The 24,270-nt window shown below is 41.4% G+C and overlaps 1 protein-coding gene across 1 annotated transcript in view; it reads right to left on the bottom strand.

Moving 5' to 3' along the window:
• ACVR1 (activin A receptor type 1) overlaps nt 1-24,270 on the bottom strand; it is an 82,432-nt gene that overhangs the window by 15,884 nt on the left and 42,278 nt on the right. The window contains exons 3-6 of the mRNA XM_081095589.1: nt 16,978-17,241; nt 14,606-14,817; nt 10,710-10,809; nt 6,942-7,088 (exon numbers count right to left, since the gene is read on the bottom strand). Of these exons, the coding sequence (XP_080951715.1) occupies nt 6,942-7,088; nt 10,710-10,809; nt 14,606-14,817; nt 16,978-17,241 (723 nt within the window). The remainder of the gene's footprint in view (nt 1-6,941; nt 7,089-10,709; nt 10,810-14,605; nt 14,818-16,977; nt 17,242-24,270) is intronic.

The following is a 24,270-nucleotide window of genomic DNA, read 5'->3' as shown; positions in this document are numbered from 1 at the left end:
ACACTGGCCTCCCATTTAAATTAATTTGAAGACAGTTTCACGTGATGCCAGCATTTGTGATGACTATTAACCAATCACAAGGACAAAGTCTAGACAGAGTAGGAATATTCCTACCTGAACCCGTTTTCAGACATGGTCAGTTATACGTTGCTATCTCTCGAATTTGACAAGCGTGTGACATTAAAGTTAAAGTTGTAAATATTTCATCACAAGGGAAAATAGTCAAGCACTCTGAAAGAGTTTTTACTCTTAATGTGGTATACAGGGAGATATTAGAATAAATTTAATCCATTTATCAGTCATTGTTTTTATCAATGTTGTTTTATATCATGTTTGTTTTTATATCATGTTTTTGTTTTTATATCATGCCTTTGTTATATCATGTTGTTATTTATTAATCAATTTATATATTATTTTCATATACATTTTACTAATTTTCTTTCATCTCTGACACTTCTATTATAGAGAAAGGGTGAATAGCAATATTAAAATATTTCTTCTAATTAACTTCCTTTTAATGTGCATGAATCCGTGTACTGGGCCACTAGTATAATAATATTCTTCTATATATTATATAAAGAAGAATGCTAGAAAAGCACTTCTGGGCTTTTAATATATATTTATATGTAACATATAATGTACATTACGTATCTGTATACTATAATATACAGGGTTGATTTACAGTTGCTCATATGCAAAAACTACAATAATTAATAATAATAATAATAATACAAGAATACACTGTGTCGCGTACTCACAACTGTAAGCCTACTTTTGCCCTGCCCTGTGTATTATAATATATTTTATAATATACTGGAGGTCCAGTGCATGAATTTGTGCATGGGTGTGGTCCCTCAGCCTGGTCAGCAATCAGGTGGATAGGGGCTGGCAGGCCCAGGAGAGGGACCATGGGAGGTTGGCTGGCCACAGGAGGTTGGCTGTGGGAGCATACTGACCACCAGGGGACAGCTCCTGCATTAAGTGTCTGCCCCCTGGTGGTCAGTGTGTGTCATAGCTACCGGCTGATCATCTGTCATCCCGTTACAATGGTCACTTAGGCTTTTATATAGAGAGTTGTATTTATTAGAATATATGTTACATATATCATATTAATGAACTTTATGGATAGTAAAGTTTGGGACATATAAATAGAAGATAAAAATTTTTTTAAAGACAGATATGGCTTGAGGAAGAATTAAATATCTTGCAAAAGTATAAAGTAAGAGAAATTGCATAAAACGCCTTACCATCACATAGTACATTGTGTAAAATTTACTCACTTTCACATATATTTTTTTCATGGGATTTTCCTCAATAGAACAGTGAGATAGATATATATCATTATACTCACTTTAGAAATAATGAAGTTGCTGCTGGGAGATGCCAAGAATCACAAAGCTATTAAATTGAAGCCAACCCCAGGTTTGGAGCTGGCTGCCCTGGTACACCCTACCTCGCATAGGAAGCTCTAGGAACAAAGAAAGGTCTTCTATTTGACCAGCAGCATCAACAATAGAAGCAGCTATTAATTATTGAGTGCTAACAACGCACCAAGCACTTGACACACAGTCCTCCAACAACCGCATGAAGTAGGCAGATTACATCCCTGACATGAGGTGTGCTGCAAAAATTTTTAAAACATTCAATTCCTGACTATTGAGTCAGAGGCACTGACCTCTTTCCCCTTAAATTGTCACATTTTTTTAAAAAAGTGACAATAGGCAACAGTATGCTGTGAATACCCTGTCTTGAACCATAAATACATAGGCCATATAATAGTGTTACATCTTATTGGTCACATCGCATAATAAGGTTGTGTTTGATTGGTTAATTTCTGGTACCAAAAATCCTTATATACAAGTGTATGAATCTGATTTTTTTTAGTTATTTTGGAGCAAAAAGGGTCGGTAATTACTATTATTGTTGTTATTATTTTGTAAATCAATAAAAATCCTACCTATTTTTTTGTCAGATTGGCAAAAAAATACATTTTTTGGTATGCCACAGAATTTTAGTAATTAGTTTTTGTGTGCCATGAGATGAAAAAGGTTGAAAATCGCTGCTCTAGACCTTCAGGAAAAGTAACTTTTAAATAAGCAAGATTTTAAAAAGCTGTATTTCAGGTGTGAATTACATACTCCACTTTCTTCAAAAGGCTAGAGAATTTTTATAAGATAACTAGAGGCCCGGTGCACGAATGCTTGCACTGGTGGGGTCCAGCCGGCCCACCCCAATGGGGGCCATCAGGGGTGGGCCGGCTGGGGCTAGGGGCCACAGGCGGTTTGCCAGCTGGCCCCACCCCCACTCGGGGTCCAGCTGCCTGCTCAAGGGGCGGGGCTGGCCAGGGCAAGTGGCCAGGTATATTCCGGTGGTTCTGCTGTTCAGTCAATTTGCATATTACCCTTTTATTATATAGGACTGCATTTTGAGTCAAAGTTCTTCTGTTTGTGGAGAATGAACAGGTGCCTGTAGGTTGGAACTCTGGCACAGCCCTGGATGTGTTCATAACAGGGACAGAAGGTAACCAGGGCAAAAGCCTCTTAAACAACGAAAGGCATCCTCCAGGTTTCTTGAGAGCTAAAATAAAACCCCAAATCTTGAGGGAAGTAATCAGTGCTCCTTGGGAGCCGCTCCCTGGTGATCTCCCAGGAACCAGGCATGGGCGGCTCTGACGGCTGCGGAGGGAGACAACCACACAGTAGAGTGAGGTGCTGAGTGTTGGGCCCCAGAAATGAACTCCTGGGTTCCCATACTGGTTCCATCATTCCCAAGCTGCGTGATCTAGCACAGCTCACATAAAATCTCTTCCTTCTAAGACATCGGTAACATCATCATCTACCTTAAAGGGCTACTGTGAGAATAAGAGTTATTAGAAACAAAATACTTCAAATGATGCCTAACATATAGTAAGTGTTCAAGAACAGTTGTTTATTATTATATGTTAAAATAGCCCAGGATTCAATGACAACCACAATGATTTTGTAATGTAGTATCTTTTGTGGACAGTTTCCTTTACTTCCCATTGATCTCCAGAAATGATGACTGATGAAAATCTTAGGCAGTACCTTTTAAGAGTATGAGAAGGTTCTGGAGATGGAGGATGGTGACTGTCACATGATGTGCACGTGCTCTGTTACACTGAGCTGTACACAATGGTAAATTTCGTGTTACGTATATTTAAAACAATTTTTTTTAAAAAAAACAGTGTAAGGTAATTCTCAACCTCTTTGGTTTTAGCAGTGAAGAAAAGAATGTGCAGAAATATAGAACTTTGGCCCCAACTCACAAAGTGGGCCTCCAATGGTGCTGAGAGTAGAAACCGGTTTTCCAAATTTCCACTACACACCAGGGCTTCCCATTACTCACTCAGCTGTTGACTTCTACACCAGCCACAGCAAAAGGAAGAGTTGAAGTCCAAACTAGTCCATTTGAAAGATACTGTTTTACAAGTTTAATTGGGAGGATAAACAATGAGGGCCCAGAGTTTTACATGTATGCATGTGTATACTGTATATATGTATGTATTTGTGTGTGTAATTTAATTATGTATTTGGGGAGCTAGAGTTCGTAATACTCAAGGATGGGAGGAAATCATGGTCTCATATTCAAAACACAATATGCTCTTTTAATGGAGGAGAAAATGATCACAAAAAGCCTTAAATCTCTACATCCAGAAAACTTGTAAAGCAGGAAAAGAAGTTTAACAAAAAAGTTTGTGCATTTCTACAAGCTTTCTCAATGAAAAGGCTACACAGTAAGATCAATCCATTGGCTGTAATTACGATGAGGGTGGCAAGAGCTCATGAATTCAGAATTTCCGTGAATCGTTGGTAATAATAAATGGACAATGTTTTTCCCTCTGTGATCACACTACGGAAACTTAAGTTCTCTCACAGGAAATCATATTGCAAATGTGACCTTCAAATTTTCCTTGTGATTAAACCCAACCTAATAAATATTTACTGAGCACCTTCCATGGGTAGTGTTGAATGTGAAAGCCAAAACAATGGAAATAATTCTTGTCCTCATTGCAATGAAATGGTATCATAGGTCGTTTAACTTAAGTGCATGGATAAAGTGAGTATTTGCATAGCACAGTGATATCCAGAGCACTCTGCTCAATGAGGCTGCGGGCCCCAGAGAATGAGAGGGGATGCCCAAATATGTCCTTCCTTCAATAAGTCTCAGACCAGCATGCTTCTTAGCAATGTGCATCTGCCCAGTAAGAGTAATTCTAGTGTTTAAAGCTAAGTACTTCTTGTACCTCACAGCTTCTAACACAACCAATGCTTTATCTGTTGCACAACTGCAATCTGTTCCAGTTTCAGAGGAAAAATTGGTACACTAGAGGGTAATTTTGACGGTTGATGAATTTTCACTTCATACCCTGACTAAGAAACAACTCTATTAGTCTATGACCATCTAGCCAACTACAGTGTAGAGTACACAACTGTGGTTAAGTGTTAGAGCTCCCAGTGTGATTTTCAGTTCTACTATTTCATCGTCTGCTGGGTGATGTTAATCTCTGTGCACCTCAGTCATCTCATCAGTTAAAAGTGAGAAACAAGAGTACCTAGCCTCTTATGGTTGTAATGAAGCTTAAATGAGAAAACACACATAACTGCTAGTAACTAGTCATCATTATTGCTATTGCCACCATTACTGTTGTTACACACATGCATCCAACCACAACACAAGACAATGTGTGATAAGGCTTACAGCAGAGGTTCAATGTGAGGAGTGCAGAAAAGCACAATTAAATCTACTGGGAGGTACTGGAAGGGCACTGAGATGTTCTGATGGAGGAAGGGGTGGTTGGAGGGTGGGACAGGGAGAGTGGGTGATCAAAAACAATGTGAACAAAAGCAGAGAGACTTGACTGTTCATGGCAATCCCAGGAAGGGCAAACATCAGAAGTGGCTGCATGTGGGTATATTTGTACGGGATGCTTCAGAGAATCCTTGGAGCCCAAAATAGGGAGTCTGTCATGCCAGGCCCAGAAGTCACGATTGCTGCACACAATGTGAGAGTCAGCAGACACATAGAGCAGAAGTATCTCAGCTCCCCAGGGGAAGATATCTCATTATAGAGAGAAGCATTGGAAAGGGAAGACCAAGAACCACAATACAAGGGAGGAGGATTAGGTGATGACGAGGGTCCCGGGGGGAAAGGGAAGGGCAAAAGTCAACAGCAGAAACTGAGATAATTCTGAGATGGAACATACCACTGTACTGATGAAGCAAAGCTTTGGACAACTGTCAAACCATTATTTGCAGACACCCTGGCTCAGGTTTAATACTAAATTGGCAGTACAGTCAAACACTGCTTAACGATGGGGATACATTCTGATAAATGTGTTGGGAGGCAATTCTGTCACTGTGAGAACATCATACCGTGTACTTAGACGGTATAGACTACCACACACCCAGGCTATAAACCTGTACAGCATGCCACTGTATTGAGTACTGTCGGCAATTATAACACAATAGTATCTGTGTGTCTAAACAGAGAACAGGTACAGTAAAAAATGTGTTGTCAAAGATAAAATATGGTCCACCTGTATAGGGTACTTACCATGAATGCAGTTTGCAGGAGAGGAAGCTGCTCTGGGTGAGTCAGTGAGTAAGTACATGATGAGTGAATGTGAAGGCCTAGGGCATGACTGCACACCACTGTAGACTTTATAAACACTACACACTTAAGCGACACTAAATTTATAAAATGAGATTAAATCAAGCGCAAGAAAAAAATGATGCAATCAAGAGACATGGTAAACACGGAAACTATGAGGCTGTTGCTTGCATACACGGCATACTGCTTTACAGTAAACTTTCTTTTTATAAGTAGAAAGAGTATACTCTAAAATAATGACAAAGTATAGCATAGTAAAACATAAACCAGTAACACAGCCATTCATTATCAAGTATTATGTACTGTGCATTACCGTTTGTGCTATACTTTTATACGACTGGCAGCACAGATTTGATTACACCAGCATCACCACAAAAATGTGAGTAATGTGTTGTACTACAACATTTCCATAGCTACAATGTCCTGGGCGACAGGAATTTTCCAGCCATTATCATCTTATGGGACCACTGTTGTGTAGGTTGTCCGTCACTGACTGAAATTTATACTGCGTATGACTGTACTGGAATAGAAATAAATTCTGCAAATAGCTTTGTGTATGCCAAACCTAATCCAATAGTCACAACGTGTCTAACACTACCTTCTACAGGTCAAATTCTATATGAACTTTATATCCATCAGTTAAAAAGCACACCATGCAGCATTCGTCAAGAATGTATTAGTATAAACACATTTACAGAAATTTTTCAAAAAACATATACGCCAGTGGACGCAAGGAATAGTCTCACCCTTTAGAATTCCATAGCAGTGTTTTCAATGAGCTCTCCACATATTTCACAAATGTTTTAAGCTTTAGTTTCCAAATTAAAATGTATGCTAAATCCCTCTATAAATCTGGGCTTCAAAAAACGACGCCTAGTTTGAGGGAATGTGCATTTAATTACGATGTCCCTGGGAGCTGTGAATCTCTAGGAAATCATCCAAAGAGCCTTCTTAGTTTGATTCATGTAATAAATATTCAACAAGGGTGTGGGATAAGTAGAACCACCGAGGAAGCCTTGAAGTGAACAATACGGGGCAAATTTCTGTTGTTTAAATGACAACCTGCAGAATGAGAGGGAGCAATAACTATTTCCTTTTCATCATTGAGAGAACCTTCCAATTTCACTTCTCTGCAGATATAAACAAGAAATTAGTTTTAAAAAATTAAATAGTATATAAATGCGCAAGATCCCTATATCGCTTTTCAGGAGAGACTGGAAAATTCACAGGCACCCCATCAGAGAGGGCAAAGGCAAGCAAATGATTTCTTTCTAGACAGAAATCATAAGGGGAATTACCCTGGTACTTACCTAAAATATTTTCTTGCCTCAGCATCACAGTGTTGTACAATTCTGTTTCCCTGAACCACGACTTCTCATCCCGGGAGGAGAAGATCTTCACAGCAACATTCTCCCCTTGCCAGCTGCCCCTCCACACCTCACCGTACCTGCCTTTCCCTGTGGAAAGCAGCACAGAGGTGACATTAGACAGGACAGAAGAGGTTGCCAATAAAGTGCATACCTGCAACTCTTAACCATGCCCACTGTTCACTGGGAAAACAATTTAGGGGATATAAATACCAGGACCTTTTGCCTGTAAAGGCAGAACCTGCCCCTCCCAGCCACTCCACTGTGATAACAAGTTAAACACTCTCAGTATCTGCACGGTACAATTAGCTGCACACGATAAAGTTTTACATTTGAATTCCTCTATTAAAGGGTCTGAAACACATAGTTTTTAAAAGCACATGAAAGTTAGCGAAACTTAGAAAATGGTACCGATCATTAGATTTCAGTGTGGTGTGGAAGGACAAAAACATGTACACGGCTTTACATAGACATTTATATGTTTCAAAAAGGAGACTGTTGAGTTTGAGATGTGTTGTTCTGAAGGGTTAAAAGGCAATCACACACAAGCACACAAAAAACAATGCTGAGAAGGGGATTCACAAGCAGTCACTGCCATCCCTAAAGGATTTCTTGGCGGAGGATATAGTTCAAAAGAGGATTTGCAAAGTCTTAAACACGTAATCCCAGAACAGTCCTGATTTCTGACATTGGTCATGGGTATTTGCTTGTGAGACAGCCCCTGCAATGCCGCCCTGGGCCACACGGAAAAGGCCAAATGGAGAAGACGTTTTGCAGAATGTGGTGACTAGCTGTGATGATTCTGCTGGGTGCCTGCCCTCTCCGGCAGCAGCAACACAACTATCGGCTTGTCAACTCCATGCGCCCTCTGCCACCCTTCTCCTTAATTATAGGAAGGGGTGAGCAGGGAGGTTGGGAGGAGGAGGTAATTACCACAAGACTCTGGGGATCAACACGGGGTATAATCAAGGGGTACGTGTGCGGCACCTAGATAATCATGCAGCAGGAGATACAAGTTGCAGCGCAGTGGGGCTTTCTACCCAGGCAAGTGCTGCTGGGAGTCGCAGCTGGTAATAAGCAGCTGTGGCACCACCTGCACAGACAGGAAGACAGCTCTCTGCTGAACAACTAAGCCGCCAAAAACCCAAACAAGGAGAGAGAAAGCATGTCTGTCCGGGTGACTCACCTGAAACATGATCAAAACCACCCAATTTAGATTTCCTTAGAACAAACAATGTCCCTACTAAACAGCAATTACTAATCCGAAAGGATGTTAAATGTGGTCAGTAAGTGGTCACTGGGAACCCTGTCAGGTCACACAAAATAGCACACGATTAATTTTAATAAAATCAGATAATAAAGTCAACTGCCCAGCATTTGTAGCTCAAGATGAAGGCTGGGGGGAAGATATCACAAATCAGCTGCTAGGAAATGATAGGCTAATCTTTTCCTGCCTTAGTTCCCTTCCTTATCTTTAGTTGCCCTTTGTCCTCAGAGTCTCATCAGGAAGGAGAGAAAATTTTCCCAGAGAATTGCGGCCATTACTAAAAAGTTCCCTTAAAGTCTTTTTTTTTTTTTTAAAGAAAACAGAGATGAATGTCAGGATAAGTAGAGAGAATTAAAATAGAAACCTATTTCAATGGTTCTCAAACTCTTTTATGTTGTCAAATGCTTTCTACAAATGCATCCTTATGAATATATCCCTGAAAACAGAAGCAGAGCTGCCTGCAAAGGGGATCCCTAAGGCCTCTGAAATTTAGGGGTTCACTGGTCATCGCCTGGAAAAGAACTGATCTAGTTCAGCTTCTTTGCTTTTGAACCAATCATGATAACATACTATCATTATTAATTAATTACATACATTTTTATTTAAACTATAGCATATGAAGACGATAAGCTACTAAAAAAGGTATTGCTTTTACTCAAGTCTTCAGCACTAAACCAACAAAATGCTATATCTGAATTTACATTATTTCAAAAATGGCTGAAGAATATCTCTATAACCAGAAACAGTATATATGTTTAAAGGTGCAACATTATTTTGCCCTTTGACCTCTGGGGTCGATCTCTGAGGACTGACCTTGAGACCTGCTGCCCTGTGAATGGTGAGGATGGGGGTGAGACAGGCACATGTCTCCCTTCACTGCCTTCTCACCACTAGCCAGAATCCCTGGCTCATAATCCAGTAAGATGTTAACTGGTCCAAAAGGACAATGCTGGCTGGATGCAATGAGCACATTTGGGACATGTTTATTTCCTCCACTGCGGAGAAGCAGAGTGAGGTGGTGTTCGGAAACAGTTGAGTAGCTGCAGACTTAGAGAAAAGGCAGCAGGCTCCAGCTGACCGCCTGTGTGCCTGAGTTGGGACTTGCTGCTCTTACTATCCCTGTCCGTCCCCCCTTCTACTACTGGGTTTGAGGGTGTCCTGGTTTCCCGGAAAACAGCGAGAAAAGCTAGAGCACAGCAGCCAAGTGGTGGAGGGAGCCACCTCCCCCAAAGCTGCCGAGTCCAGCCCAGAGGAACCAGGAGAATCAAGAGGAGAGGACAGAGATATTGCCAACCCACTAGCACTACTGTGGTCATCCCTGCATGGCGTCTAAAGGAGAAATTAATGAAAACTATCATGTGGCTGGCAAATATCCACCACAACTAATAAAAAATGAAACTTTGAAATAAAAACATTAGGGCCTTAGCCAATGTGGCTCAGTTCATTGGACATCATCCCCTGCACTGAAAGGTTGCCAGTTTAATTCCTGGTCAGGGCACATGCTCAATCCCCAGTAGGGGCAGGGGGGAGGTGTGTGCAAAGGCAGCTGATCAATGTTCTGCTCTCATATCGATGTTTCTCTCTCTCTCCCTCTCCCTTCCTCTCTCTCTAAAAATCAACTTAAAAATCTTTTAAATTTTAAAAAAAATAAATAAAAGCATTTGGTACCATCTTTATAGGGGGAAATCCAGTAATATATAAAACAAGCAATAAAAAAGTCATAAATTTTGACCCAGAAATCCTAATTCCTAGGAATTTATTCTGAGGACTCAAAAGAGTGAAGCAGTGTGTGCAAAATCTTTCTCAAGTAGTACTGTTACAGAAAAATGAACATTCAATAGATGATTATTACCCAGTCTTTAAAAATATTTACGATGTGTACAAAAAGGGGAAATGTGTGAGCTTAAAACTAAAAAAAAGGGACACAAATTGTACACACACTATGATTACATCTATGTGTAAATATGTTTCTATATGGAAAAACTGTGAGTGGCCATAGAGAAATACATATATCTTGTTTAAACAGATTACTTCACTATTTTTAAAGGCAGGGGAAGAGTGAGAGGGGTTAGAAACTTGCCATAAGCAAGTTTATGGTCCTAAAGCCTACTTACCTCGGATCATCCAATACCTACAATGAGGAGCAGCCCTATTCATTCCTGTTGCAAGCATTTCCGTCATCCCAAAGGGTGGACTTGCAACCGAAAGCTTCTGACTAAGCATGGTCTCTACTAACTAGTGACGGGCTCCTTGGACAAGGACCTGTGCATGTCTAGGTGCTCCCACACAAGTCACACAGAGAACAGAGACAAAGCCACACCACATAGCTACCCCCCATCTCCCGATGTTAGGAAACAAGAAAGAGATTTTTCCAAGTGCCATCCTACTTCCAGAACCACAACTAACACTGCACATAACCCGCAAAGGAAGAGAAAATGCATTACCAACACACTCCAACAGTGTGATCTGACGAGCCACTGTTCTCTGAACCAGGAAAGGAAGGCCAGAGCCGCTTCCCGACGTACACGAGTGATCCAGTAAATCCTGTGGTTCGAGACAAGGAGAAAAGACACTGATGAGAAAGAGCCCTCGAATTAGAGCACGAGCATGCATCGCGTTATCACTCACACAGTAGCAGCACCCTGGCCGCCATGAGTGTGCGTGAACAGCCGCCATCAGAAGCACTGGTTTTGTTAGAAAAAACAGAAGCCCATCCTCTCCCTAATACAGGACAGGTTTTCCTGAGGATTACGTGGTCCTTTCATGCACCCACAGTTTTAGAATTAAATATATAAAGAAGCTGAGTGGACAAAATCGAAGACGGGAAGTAGCAAGTCCAGGCTGAGCACAGGGAAAGTAGCAGAACAAACACCAAATGGAGCAAAGAGAAGAGAAAAGAGCTTCAAGTCCCAGGCTGGGCCCAACTGACCATATTCTACTCTGCTTGTCATTCATTATCTAGCAGAGGATCCCCTCTAGCTGACATGCCAACTAAGGGGCTCTCAAGAGAAACGTACGAATTAGGAATAAGGAACAGATGGCGCTCATGTAGTAGAAAGACACACCAGTGGCCACCTGGGTCATCCAACTGGCACACTCCAGCAGAGAGGATGGAGGTGTTACCCTTTTTACCTGGATGGAGGTGTTACCCTTTTTAAGTGAGCGAGGAGCAAAGGGGTAAAAAAATTAACACCTATGTGTCATCTCTTGATGGGAGTTAGCCACGACTCAGAAAAGCTAAAGCTTTCATTGGAAACATAAAACCATGCCCCAAAATCTACTTCTAACAAATAACATATTATGAAAAAGATTCCCCATGAGTTCATTCATAAATTTTTCCTTCTTAGGAAAAGAAGAAAGCAGTCAAGAAGCAGAGGTCTTTCTGTATGGATTGTCTGCAATATACATTATTGTGCCCCCGTGTGATGGTGGTAAGGGTGCAGTCACAGTGAGCTGACATTCCTCATCCTTTCCCAAACATTTTAGCTGGCCTGTTAATAAGATACACTGATTTGTTTGAATTTCACCTTTTTTTTTTCTTATTCTGAGTTCCACTGTGAAGTACTGTTGATCAGCAAAATGACCAAAAGCTGAATATCCAAAAGAAAAAAATTTAGAATCCTTAAAACCACAAAATGGATAATCAACAGGAATTAAGTAAGATGAAGGGAACTTCCACATCCCCCTAACCATCTATTTGATGTTCTTTTTTTCTCTTTATTTATTCAATATTTTGAGAGAATAATCCAGAAAATTAAACTAATATGTTATTTTTGCCATAATATATAACCCTGGTCCCCAGGATGGGGTGGGGAGGAAATCAACCAAAGATATCCAAACATCTACTTCAACTCTGGGACCCCAAGGCTGCTTTTCAACGTGGGGGAGCTGTTTAGTAAGATGTGCTTTGTTGAATCATACATGAGCATATTGCTTAAATGAACAAGTATGAAGACCAATAAGGACAAACTTTTTTAAAATAGTGTTGTTATATCGCACTATACTGTCATCTAACATGGTTGAGTTGAGAAGTATTTTAGCATATACTCCCATCCCTCTTTCAAAATTATAAAAACTATTTAAACAGTAATTTGCACAAGATATTCCTATTATTGTCCATGGTGATTAGTTATGTTAGCTGTTCTGAGGAATGAAGTTCTGACAAATCTATTTCTGAATCTTGCTTTGTTGAATCTTTGTCAGGATTTATCCTTCTATCTTCTTTTTTTAAAAAGATGTTTTATTGATTTTAACAGAGGGGGGAAGAGAAGGAGAGGGAGAGAGAAACTTCAATGTGAGAGCATAACATGGGTCAGTTTCCACACACTCCCTACTAGAGATCAAGCCAGTAACCCAGGCATGTGCCCTGACTGGGAATCGAACCAGCAACCTTTTGGTACACGGGACAATGCCCAATCAACCAAGCCACACCAGCCTGGGCAGCCTTGTATGTTCTTGCTGCTAATTCAATAAACTTATTTAATGTTCCTCAAAATGTGAAATTAACCTGTAAGTACTTTTTAACAAAAAACTGCAATCCTCTACTTTTTGAAATAAAATGTCCTCTCTTTTTTCCCAGTTTTGCTGTACTACAATTTAAATAGGTAGGTAACAGGAAGCTCAACAAGGGTTTTCCCCCTTTTTCATACCAAAAAGTACATCTGACGGGTGGCCCCGTACTGGGGAAGGCAGCAGGACGGAGTATTTTCCAGCCTGGCTCTGCTCGTACCCAATGTTTGAACAGCTCACCAAAAACGGTCCAGGTGCAGGACCTGCGCTGCAAAGATTGTCAAGGGCACGTCTTCTCCAGTAAAAAGGAAGTGGCAGGTCAGGCTTAACTACAGAAATGTCAGACACTTTTAAGCATATTGTCTAGAAGATTTAACACAGAGGATCTTAAGTGACACATGATCATGGCATTAAATAACATCGACTCCCATTACAAAATGATTACCTTGATTGTCTTTCAATTCATCAGATTATGAAAAGGAATCTTGATTTGGCACGAGTAGGTTTTTAACACCTCTCTAACACTCACCAGTGTGATGCCTTTTTCAGAGTAGGCACCAGTCTCACTCAGCATAGGATCCTTTTAGAACATTCATGCTTTTCTTTTTTGCACTTTACGATAACCCTTTTATAGCAAATAATTCCCGTTTCCACTTTTTAAAGTCTCTTTAAAATTAACACTTGAGCCCAGCTGGCATGGCTCAGTGGTTGAGCATCGACCCATAGGAGGTCATGGTTCGATTCCCCATCAGGGCATATGCCCAGGTTGTGGGCTCGATCCCCAGTGAGGGGTGTGGGTCAATAATTCTCTCTCATCATTGATGTTTCTATCTCTCTTTCCCTCTCCCTTCCTCTCTGAAATCAATAAAAATATATATTTTTAAAAACAATAACACTTGAAAAACAAATTTAAATTGTAAAAAAAAAAAAAAAGGAAGACAGTCACTTTTTACTGTGATTTCCTCATTTAAAAATTCACAAGAGTACTTTTAATGCATATAAATACAATAGTTTCAACCCTGTGCCATTCATTAGGGTAGCTGCTAGTCACATGCTGACACTGAGCAAGTGAACTGTGCTAGTCTGAACTATTGTAGGCTGTATGTGTAAAATACATACCAGATTTTGAAATCTTAGTTTAAAAAAGGAGTAAAATATCTTATTAGTAATTCTTTATGATTATATGTTGAAATTATAACTATATATATTAGGTTAAATATATTGTTGAAATTAATATCATCTGGGGTGTTGTTTTGTTTTTACTTTTTTTTAAGGTAGCTACTAGAAAATTTAAAATTACATACACAGTATGATGCACATATTTCTCCTGGACATCACTGGGTTTAGCCACATGACTGCACTCCACAAGGGGGCAGCACAGGAGCGTGAAAAATTTAATAGCTTCTTTTTTGAATGTCAAATTTTAAAGTCTTAAATTACAGGGTGTTAAAATAATCTAGAAGGAAGAGTGATTTTTAATACTAAGCAAAAGGTGCTTGTTATAAAAGCACTTTTATTGCTAAAAGAAAAAAGTAACTGAGTACCCTAAATTCCAAGGCTCTCCTCTCACCCCCACCGCCTACAGGGCACTTTTCCCTTACTCCCCCAAAATCTGCTAAAGTAAACCCCATCTCTCATTTACTATAAACACTGTCTAAAATGAATGTTCTCCAATAGGGGAGACCAGACAGGTGCCAGCACATGCTTGCTTAGGATGTGCATGGCCAGTGTATGTGTGCACACTGTCCAGTCACCAGTCACTATTAGCTCAAAACAAGAAGGCATCCTCAGCCATCTTCCTTATGCTTGGGATGGTAGGGTGACAACTCACTGCTAAAGTGCTGTCTCCAACATTGGTGGTGATAAGCCCTTCGATGGTGCCGTACTCCACATCTCTGGGATTGAGGCGTTCTTGGTTGCGCCTTTTAAATTTTCGGAGAGCGACTCCCAGTAGGCAAGCTAGAAGGCATACTGCGAACACTACAGACAGAATGATGAGGCCGACCTCCAAGTGAAAATTCTGTGTTCCAGAAAAGGATTTCCCTGGAAATGGGGGTGAAAATGGTTGTAAGGATCAATGTTTACTTATTATTTAAAATTGATGACCAATACCCTAACAGGTAGCTCCAGATCCTGACCACAAAGTCTCACAAGTCACAAAGTGTTAAAACTAGCATACTTCCTAACACCTGGCCAATAGCCCAGTCATTTCAGCTAGTATTCATTTAGACACAACTGGAAAAATTCCATTGAGAACCAACTGTATTAATGCACATATATGAGAGTGCTTTTAAAATATAGAGTACTATACAAATCTCTGGTGCTACTCTTATTAACTTGGATTTGATTTGTAAGGATATTTTATCATCAGCCCTTTGCAGACAGACATTATGCTTTACTATCCCTAGGAGATAGTGCTGAGTTAAGACCAAATTGCCCAATCTCTCCAATGTATCCTAGATGTTGGTTGCTGAATTCTCATTGATCTTTTTATATCATGTTTTCACCTAGGAACCTATTCCTTCATCTGTTCTTTTACTCAATGTCTTCAACATCCATTCACTCATTCAAAACATCCATTCACTGACTCTTCAGGCGTTCTTACACTATCCATCCAAATGTTCATGACTCAACACTTACACACCACTAAAGCAAACATTCTCAAAGACTTTCTACCTGCCTAGTGAGTTCAATCAAATTTTCTTACTTGGATAGTGAAGGTCCATAATTAAAATATCACAAAACAATAATTCTCTCTGAATTTCAGATGCCTTCATGACATTGTCACCAAGCCCCATTCTTCCCAACATATGACTTACTGTTTTCCACGTCCCTGGCCCCTTTGGTGATCCAATCTCAAGCCTAGTTTCCTTTATACATTTCTTTTAACTTTCCGAATCCAACTAATTTAATCAACCAGTTGGCAATATACCCCATGGCACGTATCACTTGTACTATAAAGTGTAAAACCAATTATATACAACATTAAATTATAAATATTACACCTCTCTAATTAAATTAGAAATTCCTTAAGTAAAGAAAATAACTTTCCTATTACAACTCAGAGGCTAGGAACTTTTCAAACTAGAGATATAATTTTTGTGTGAATGCAGACATTTCTTCATGTCTCCCCACTCTATTAATAGCATGTAAACTCACAAAGTTTAAGAGTACAATTGTATTCCATCAGGTAAGCGTTTTAGCTGTAACCATTTAAGTACCTAATCTCTCTTTTAAAAACTGTCTTTTATTATTCAAACCTATTTGCTTATCAGAATTTAACCTTTTCTGTATGCCTGAAGGTCATCACCATGTTTTCAACAATTACTGTAACGTGAGCATGCATCAGTCTTTTTCATTTTTTGAGTCTCCTCCCTTGCTGGCTGACATTTCCAGCAGTGGATGCTCCCACTAGCTTCTCCTACTCCATTTTTTGGGTTGATTCTCCTTTTGTGAGAGCAAAATTAAATAACCATGCCTATTAAAAATGTACGATATTATTAAAAGTAAATTTGCCTTAGAGTGAATCTACACAGACGAAGATACTTTAATATTTGTAGGAACTCTGAGCTAGCAAGTTCAGGCTCATTCAATGGGGAAACAATTTCAGAGGAGGACTGACTTTCATTGGCTTCGGAATCCACATTGAATATGACACAGAGAAGATTCCACATCAACTCCAAGGTTCATGGGAAGTCTCACACAGCTTCATGATTCAGTGGTCATAGGACATGAGCTTTTAGTGAGCCTTTCTTTGTCTCCTTCCTTATAAAGAAGAGGTTTTCCACTCAGGCACCTACGTCTTAGGTTCCATTTTCCTCCCTACACACTCAACTCTTTACTAAGCAGAATGTTTTCTGAAATGTCGAATGGCATCCTGGCTCATTAACTGAAAAGGCATCAGGAACTGTTGTCCACCTGCGTGTGACTGCTGAGAGAGACCTGGCCAGCCAAGATGTCCCTGAGGTGGACATCGCCTTGTTGACTTTCCCCCGACATGTCCATCCTTCCATCCTCCTCCTTTTAGATTCTACAGGTTGTGCCTTTCTCTTCTTCACCCAGAACCACCTTCCCTGTCACCCACTGCCTCTGGTTCAAAGAGTTGGAGGAAAGCCTTGGAGCCACTCCCATCTTTAACCCACAGAGAATCAGCCCGACACTAACAAAAACCCTTGATCTAAAAGCAGACAAGTGCGTGAGAACCTTTAGTGGGCAGCTGGGCCGTGATGTTCCTGTTGCACCAGTCCCCCTGGCAGCACTCCACGGCCTGGCCAGGCGATGGCGGGGTCTTACAGGTCATCTTCCCCTGCTCGTAGACCTGGAAGCAGCCTTTCTGGTAGACGTGGAAACCATCGTTTATGCTCAGTGAGGAGAAGCACTGCTGGCCTTCACAGTGGTCCTCGTTCCCACAGGAGCGGCCTTCACACACACACATGTACAGTTTGGGGTTCACCTTGGGCTTCTCATCTGTAGAAGGATAGAGAGGAAGAGAGGGAGTCACTGAATGGATTATACACCCATGGGGGGAATAAGACAGTTTCTCCAAGACCGTTTTCCACATTCTGTGGTCTTGTATCTCTCACTTGACCAAGTACCAAATGATAATCACTACTCAGTATATAAACTCATTTATATAAGCTGTGTACTCTTTTAGATTCTACTATGCCAAAGAGTGGTTATCATTTGTCCACAGGCTCCAGAAAATGAGTTTCTCCCACTGTGGTTTACGTGTTATCTTCAGCCCAATGGGCTCGCATCTCCTAATTCCTTCATCAAAATAAAATGTTTTACCAGAATATAATGCTCATCTCTTTTATTTTGTGTAAGAAAAAGGATGGTTCCTAAATATCGTGTGTGCCAAAAAATGAATACACACTTTGAATAATTATAAAGGCAGTGTTTATTAAATTACATCTCATTTTGAACCTGGAGAATATTATGCTAGGCAAGGTAAGCCAGTCAGAGAAAGACAAGTATCCCATGATCTCTCTCATACATGGAATCTAGTGAACAAAATAACCTGATGAACAAAACAGATCCAGAGACATGGAAGCATGGAACAAACTTCTGAACCTCAGAGGGAAGGCAGGAGGGGAGGGTGGGTGGGAAGAGATCAGCCAATAAACTTGTATGCATATATGCATAACCCATGGACACAGACAATAGGATGGTGAAAGTCTGGGGTGGGGGGTCAGGGGTGGGCTAGGAGAGATCAAGGGGGGAAAAGGGGGCATTTGTAATACTTTCAATAATAAAGCTTTAAAAAAGTACATTTCGTTTTCAAAATTGAGCTATTAGCTGTTAAAGTGTGTATACGTTTTTTGGGGACAACCTATTTATGGCAGCTGTTAATGCCCATTCCTGCTAGCTCCATACAAATCTTCATCAACCAGTAATACAAGAAATGGTCACAGTCCTGCTGTTACCGGTCTGCTTCAGCAATATACCACATGGTAAGAGTTTACAAGTCTAAAATTACAAACCCATATTATCAATACTTTAAGCTAGATGCCTAGACTAATTTTTTAACAGTAATAATACTGAATTTTTACATTAATTACAACGGAAATTCATAGCTGCTTACATATTTTCAAGTGGCAGAAAAAAAGTTTGGCAGCACTTATTGAGGAAGAGGGCACAAGAAGACAAAGGGAGCAGAACAATGTTTGAACAATAAGGTCACAGATGGGATCCAAGGCACAGCCCGCACCTGGTGGGTCTACGACGCAATGGAAAGAGGCAGAAATGTATCATCAGGGAAGCAGACCTCAGCAGACTCCTGTCTCTTTCTGAAATCCTCATTTGCAGTTTCATTTTTCATATGCTCTTTCGCCCCTGGGCCCTCTTGTTTGAACGATTAGTTCAGACTTGCTGGTCACAACAGTTTCCACTAGTTACTAGCGGGGAAGGAAAGTGAAGATATAATATAAACAGCCACGTCCTAGAAGCCACTGATTAGTTAGCTGTGGCCACATTCACCCTAGCTCTGTTCATATAAGGACATTCCGAGCTCCCTGGGATGGTCGAAGGCACAGACCGTCTGCCTTCTCATCCTGAACCCTCTGCCACAGGTCTGCGAGATAACTGCTTCTTTCTTAAAATAACCAGTCGGGTGGCTGTGCTTTTAAGAGACCTTAAGGTAAGGTCTTTGAAAATGTCAAGTTCATTTACACAGATTTGTGTGGGTGCGCGCAGAGATGTGGGTTATCTCAAAAAGAGGGAAAAATGGCATTCTTAATCTTTCTTCTTCCCTCTTCAAAGTGAAAATAGTTCACTGCCCACTGAAATGTGGGTGCCTCGTCCCACAGAGTAAGTGCATGCAGACACAGACACAAGGCCTTCTATTTATAATTGACTTGCTAGTTCTTTTGAAAACCACAAGGGGCTTATCCAAGAGCAAAGACATGCCTGGAAGCAGAAAATCCAAAATAGCCGCTGACAGTATATGTATGTCACCAACTCACCCCCGAGACTCAAAAGCCCTCAGACATTTTTAATGAGCAAAAACTGTAATGAGCCAAGAGATGGTCTTTATTTTCCCTGCCTAGAGAAATCCAAGAGAAATTCCAACACCAATTTATTTCGATGAGGATGAGAAACATATATATATATCTGTTGACATAATCCAGCAAAAAGTTTACACTTGCCAAAAGCGAGTTGAAAGATAATATTTCTAGGGAGTCTAGACATGCTTGCCACTCTCGAACGGCACAAAGCTGGCTGAGGGCTGCCAACAATGTTGCCCGACAGGTGATGATTCTTTGGAGGGAAACGGATGGGCAGAGGGAGGAGGGTGCTAGTAGGTCGTATTGACTTGTTTGTCATCTACAGCAGGGAATTAGAAAGGCTATATTTAAAAACGGTGCAATAACGCAATTTCTGTAAATTCAAACATAAGCATCTATTTTAAAACCCTAAGTATTTTTTAAAGACTACATATATCCAAGAATACATACCTAACACATTGAAGAGGTTGTGTCTGTTGACAGTAAGTTGGGGTTGAGGGGTTAGAGTTGGGATGAAGAGGTAAAATAAAATAGGAGAGTGATTAGCTGTTCATAGACGGATAATGGATTAAAGAGTACAAATTACTTAACTCGCTGTACCTACGGTGCACTAGGAACGGCTATAAACAAGCACCGCTGGCCCTCCATACCGCGGGTTCCACATGTACAGATTCAATTAACCTCAGAGAGAGATATTTGGAAAAAAAATGTTATGTTGTTGCTGATGTGTCTATACCAGTGATGGCGAACCTATGACACGCGTGTAGAGGTGACACGCAAACTCATTTTTTTGGTTGATTTTTCTTTCTTAAATGGCATTTAAATATATAAAATAAATATCAAAAATATAAATCTTTGTTTTACTATGGCTGCAAATATCAAAACGTGTTAGGTCAGGATTTTTCAAAATGCTGACATGCCGAGCTCAAAGGGTTCACCATCACTGGTCTATGCTATGTAGTTAAGCATACAATGATTGTACAGACTTTTTTCTTGTCATTATTCCCTAAACCCGTGGTCGGCAAACTGTGGCTCATGAGCCACATGCGGCTTTTTGGCCCCTTGAGTGTGGCTCTTCCACAAAATACCACGTGCGGGCGCACGTACAGTGCGATCGAAACTTCGTGGCCCACGCGCAGAAGTCGGTTTTCGGCCTGAGCGAGTCTATTTTGAAGAAGTACTGTTGATATTTGGCTCTGTTGACTAATGAGTTTGCCGACCACTGCCCTAAACAATACAACTATTTACATAGCATTTACATTGTATTACGTATTGTAATCGAGAGAAGACTTAAAGTGTATAGTGGGATGCACATAGGTTGATAGGTTGTATGCAAATACTTTGCCATTTTATATAACAGACCTGGGCATACACAGACTTGGGGGGTGGTCCTGGAACCAATCTCCAGAGGGTACCGAGGGGCAGCTGTAACTCTAGACAACAGAGGGCTCGCTGATCATTGATCCTATGGAAACGGATGGTCCAGAGGACCAAGGAATTAATGACACTTTGTGGTTCTAGTAAAAACTGTCAAATTTTTAAACACACAATAATAATAATTCTTCTAATGTGCTCTCAGAGCGAAGTCTACTTTTAAAGTTCCAGCCCAGACTGAACTCTGCATCCACAGATGCAAGACCTTTCCAAGGTCGGTGGTTTCTAACAGGACGAGGGGACTATCAGAGGTTTGGACTGTAACCTAAAGAATTTTGCCAGAATTGAACAGCCTCGAGTAAATACGGTCTTTAGTGAAATTCAACCCACTGTACTCACTATGGGGCCATAAACTAAGTCAAAGGGGTTCATTCATTTCTCAAACAGTCTCCGTGGGTCTTTATATTCCTGTGGTGGCTGAGTAAAGATGATCAGGGTTAACTACTTCTAAGTTAGTGATTCTTTTCAGTAAGATGTCAAAAAAACAGAGTTTTCATATCCTCCCCTCCACAATCAAGGGAAAAAAAGGGAAGAAAGACAGCTATTAATGATATGTAATAATGAATTCAAACTCGGATATAGAGGAGCCATGAGCTCAGTCCAGCAGTTAGCTCATGGGAAAATATAAAACTTGCACCAACTTTGTCCTATTTTGTTTCTCATCCACATTTCACCCTCTGAATTTGTACATTCCCACATAACTAATGAGCAGAGTCCTTCATGTATCTCTTTTTCATATACAGACAAATATAAAGACCCTAGATTCTTAGGAACAGAAAAATGACCACATGCGCACGCCTGCGCACACGCATACACGTTGGTTAAATGCCACTTTGGCAACTTGATCCGGCAAAGTGGATTAGTCAAAGAGATGCCAAAAGGATTTTCCGAGCTAGGATTACTAATTCAACAAAGTTAAAAGCAAGGTAGCAGCACTTTCAGATCTTAATATTCACAGTTCTAAGGAACACAGCTGGCCCTAGAATGCCCATGACTCACTGTTTTATAAAGTCCTGTCAAATTTTGGGAATAACCATAACATGTGTGGGCCTGTGATATTTCACTTGGGGCAGGATTGTGGTGGGAGGGGAGTAAGGGTCCGAGAATGATCACAAAACCCCTCTTAGGGCCAAAGGCAAGTGTCTGCAGACCTCTCACCTCCCAGATTGTGATATCAATACCGTGCACAGCAAAGATAATCGCCTTCTCTGACTGATCTCCCACCGTACTGACAGGAGGCGCCACATCTGATAGGAAGTATTTCACACTTGCCTATTAAATAACCAGGAAGTGTCCTGGCAGAAGGCAAGCCTACTCCACCTAACCGACAATCATTTCAATAATTTAGTCATTTAAAAGTCAAGCCAGAGGTATTCCCTCTCTGAGGAGCTCGCCCACATTGTCTGTTCTAGAAGGCACCTCCCGGCATTACTCAGTGTTATGGCTGGCACCGCGCGCCCTTTGTATCCTGAGCAAGGCCCCGGAGCACACTTGCAGCCCGCTGGCTGGGAGCAGCAGAGTTCAATGCCCCTTGGGAGGATCCAGGGCTGGCTCCCCAACCAGACGTGCAGGCTCGGGATCCAGGGGTTCTCCACAGCCAAATCTTTGAAAAGATCTGCTTTGTTCTGGGTAATACCTCGCCATCTGGGCACACCTAGTCGCATGGCCCAATCCTAGCCTGGCAGAGGAAGAGGCAGAGCAAAGAGCGCTATGAACTTTTCAAACTTGTCCACAGTCTGGGATAATCTTGTACCTCATAGTAAAAGCGTTCACCTGTGCGTTTTGAGTGGGACTTGAGCAATCCAGGCACAACAGGATGAACTTGGACTTCTTCTCCCCAGTGTCCTCCCTCTCTCCCTCACACCTGTCTAGTCATGCACTCCCTGATGCTTTAAGGCATTTAAACTGATCATCATTCTAAATGGTGCACAAAACCCCACATTTCCCACTAACATCTGTGACACAACAAACAAATGAGGAAATGCTCAAGGAAACCAGCCTCTAACTGTGATCCCAGGAACAGCCTCAATTTCTTAATGGCTCACCTCAAAGTAGCACAAAAAAAAAACCACAACACACGTGGTTATTGGAGGATGGTTATAAAAGTCCAACAGCTCAGAACTTTATAGGCTAAAAAAGGAACGCCAAACATCCCTGGACTCCTTCCAACAGTATCAATGATTCATTCATTCAAAATGACGGCTTATATGAGGGCTTATAGATATGGGAGTCCTTCCATGGTCTCCTAATCCGAGAGTACAGTTTGGCACCTCTCCAGAATCTGAAAGCATTTGAGGTCTCTGGCATTAAACAAAGGCTCAAGGAAGGATTTTGCAATGCCAGGTAGCACTGCCAGCAAGCCAGCTCGCACGACAGAAACACAGAGGTCCGTCCGGAACGCCTCGTGACGGGCATCTGGCGGCCTGGCAGCCGGCAGGCAGGCGATGTGCTCAGGGCTCAAATACACCAAGTGCCCAAGTGCTCTGATGAGAAAACACTCATGATAAATCACTCTGTTTTGTTTTTTTTTCCTGATCAGAGAAGTTGATACTTGGTGAAGTTGGAAAGCCAAGAAGAAAATGCGTTCTAGGAGTTAAGAGAGAGAAGAGAAAAATTTGAATGAGATCATATTATATTCAAAGAACAACAAAATAATGGTGTTAGGATTTCCAAGATTTTGAACTCATGATGCCTCCACTCCGGGTGTGTTCTTCCTCAAGGTTCCCTAAGTCAGCCAATACCACCCTTATTCGGATGTACAAGCCTGATGCTCTCTGGCTTCCACTGCTCTCAAAATTGGCAAAATCATTCATCTGGCCTACAAAAGTCCTGGTGGACATGACCTCTGCCTCTTCAGCCTTCCCCCAGATCCCCTCAGTTCTTGGAAGGCCTCTTCCTGCCTCGGGGTCTCAGCCCTTTAGGTACGGAATTCCCTCCACCTGGATGCTTAGTTCCCTTCCTGCCGACACCCCCAGCCCCCTAGTTAGTTCTTATGCTCCCCTCAGCTCTTCCCTACACATCATTTCCTCAAAGAGCCTTTGCTCACACAGCCAAATGGAAAGTAGAAACCACCTGTCCACACTCACAAACGTGTGTGCGCCTGTCCAATGTCTAAGTCTTTCCTCACGGTGAGCCTCCTGTGCTCACCATTCCAGACCCCTCAACGGCCTCAGTACTTGGCAGGAGCACCACCAGCCTGAGGACTATCGGCTTCAGAATGAATTTTCTCTCCACAGAAAGGATTCAGAGGTGGGAAGAGACATGATGCTGGTTTTCAGAGCAGACTGAGCCCATAAAGTCTTTAAATGTCAGCAGAGATCTTAAGGCAAGGCTTAGTCACCTAGCCAGCATGTCTGTGCAAACCGCTCCCTCCGAGAGCAGCTTGCCACGGCCTCACATCTGCTCTCCTACCCGGGCTCACAAGTGTGGAAAATCCATCCTTCCTGGGGTGTGCTGGGTTTTTTGTTTGCTTGTTTGTTTGCTCGGAGAAAGAGGTAAAACACAGGAGTTCCTAAAACGGGGAATTAATACATTATAGAGCAGCAGGGCTGTTACA

Source organism: Myotis nattereri, assembly GCF_964212035.1.
Source record: "Myotis nattereri genome assembly, chromosome: 7".
Classification (NCBI taxonomy): Eukaryota; Metazoa; Chordata; class Mammalia; order Chiroptera; family Vespertilionidae; genus Myotis; species Myotis nattereri.
Note: the sequence above shows the minus strand (reverse complement) of the source record. Positions and strands in the feature narration are given on the sequence as shown.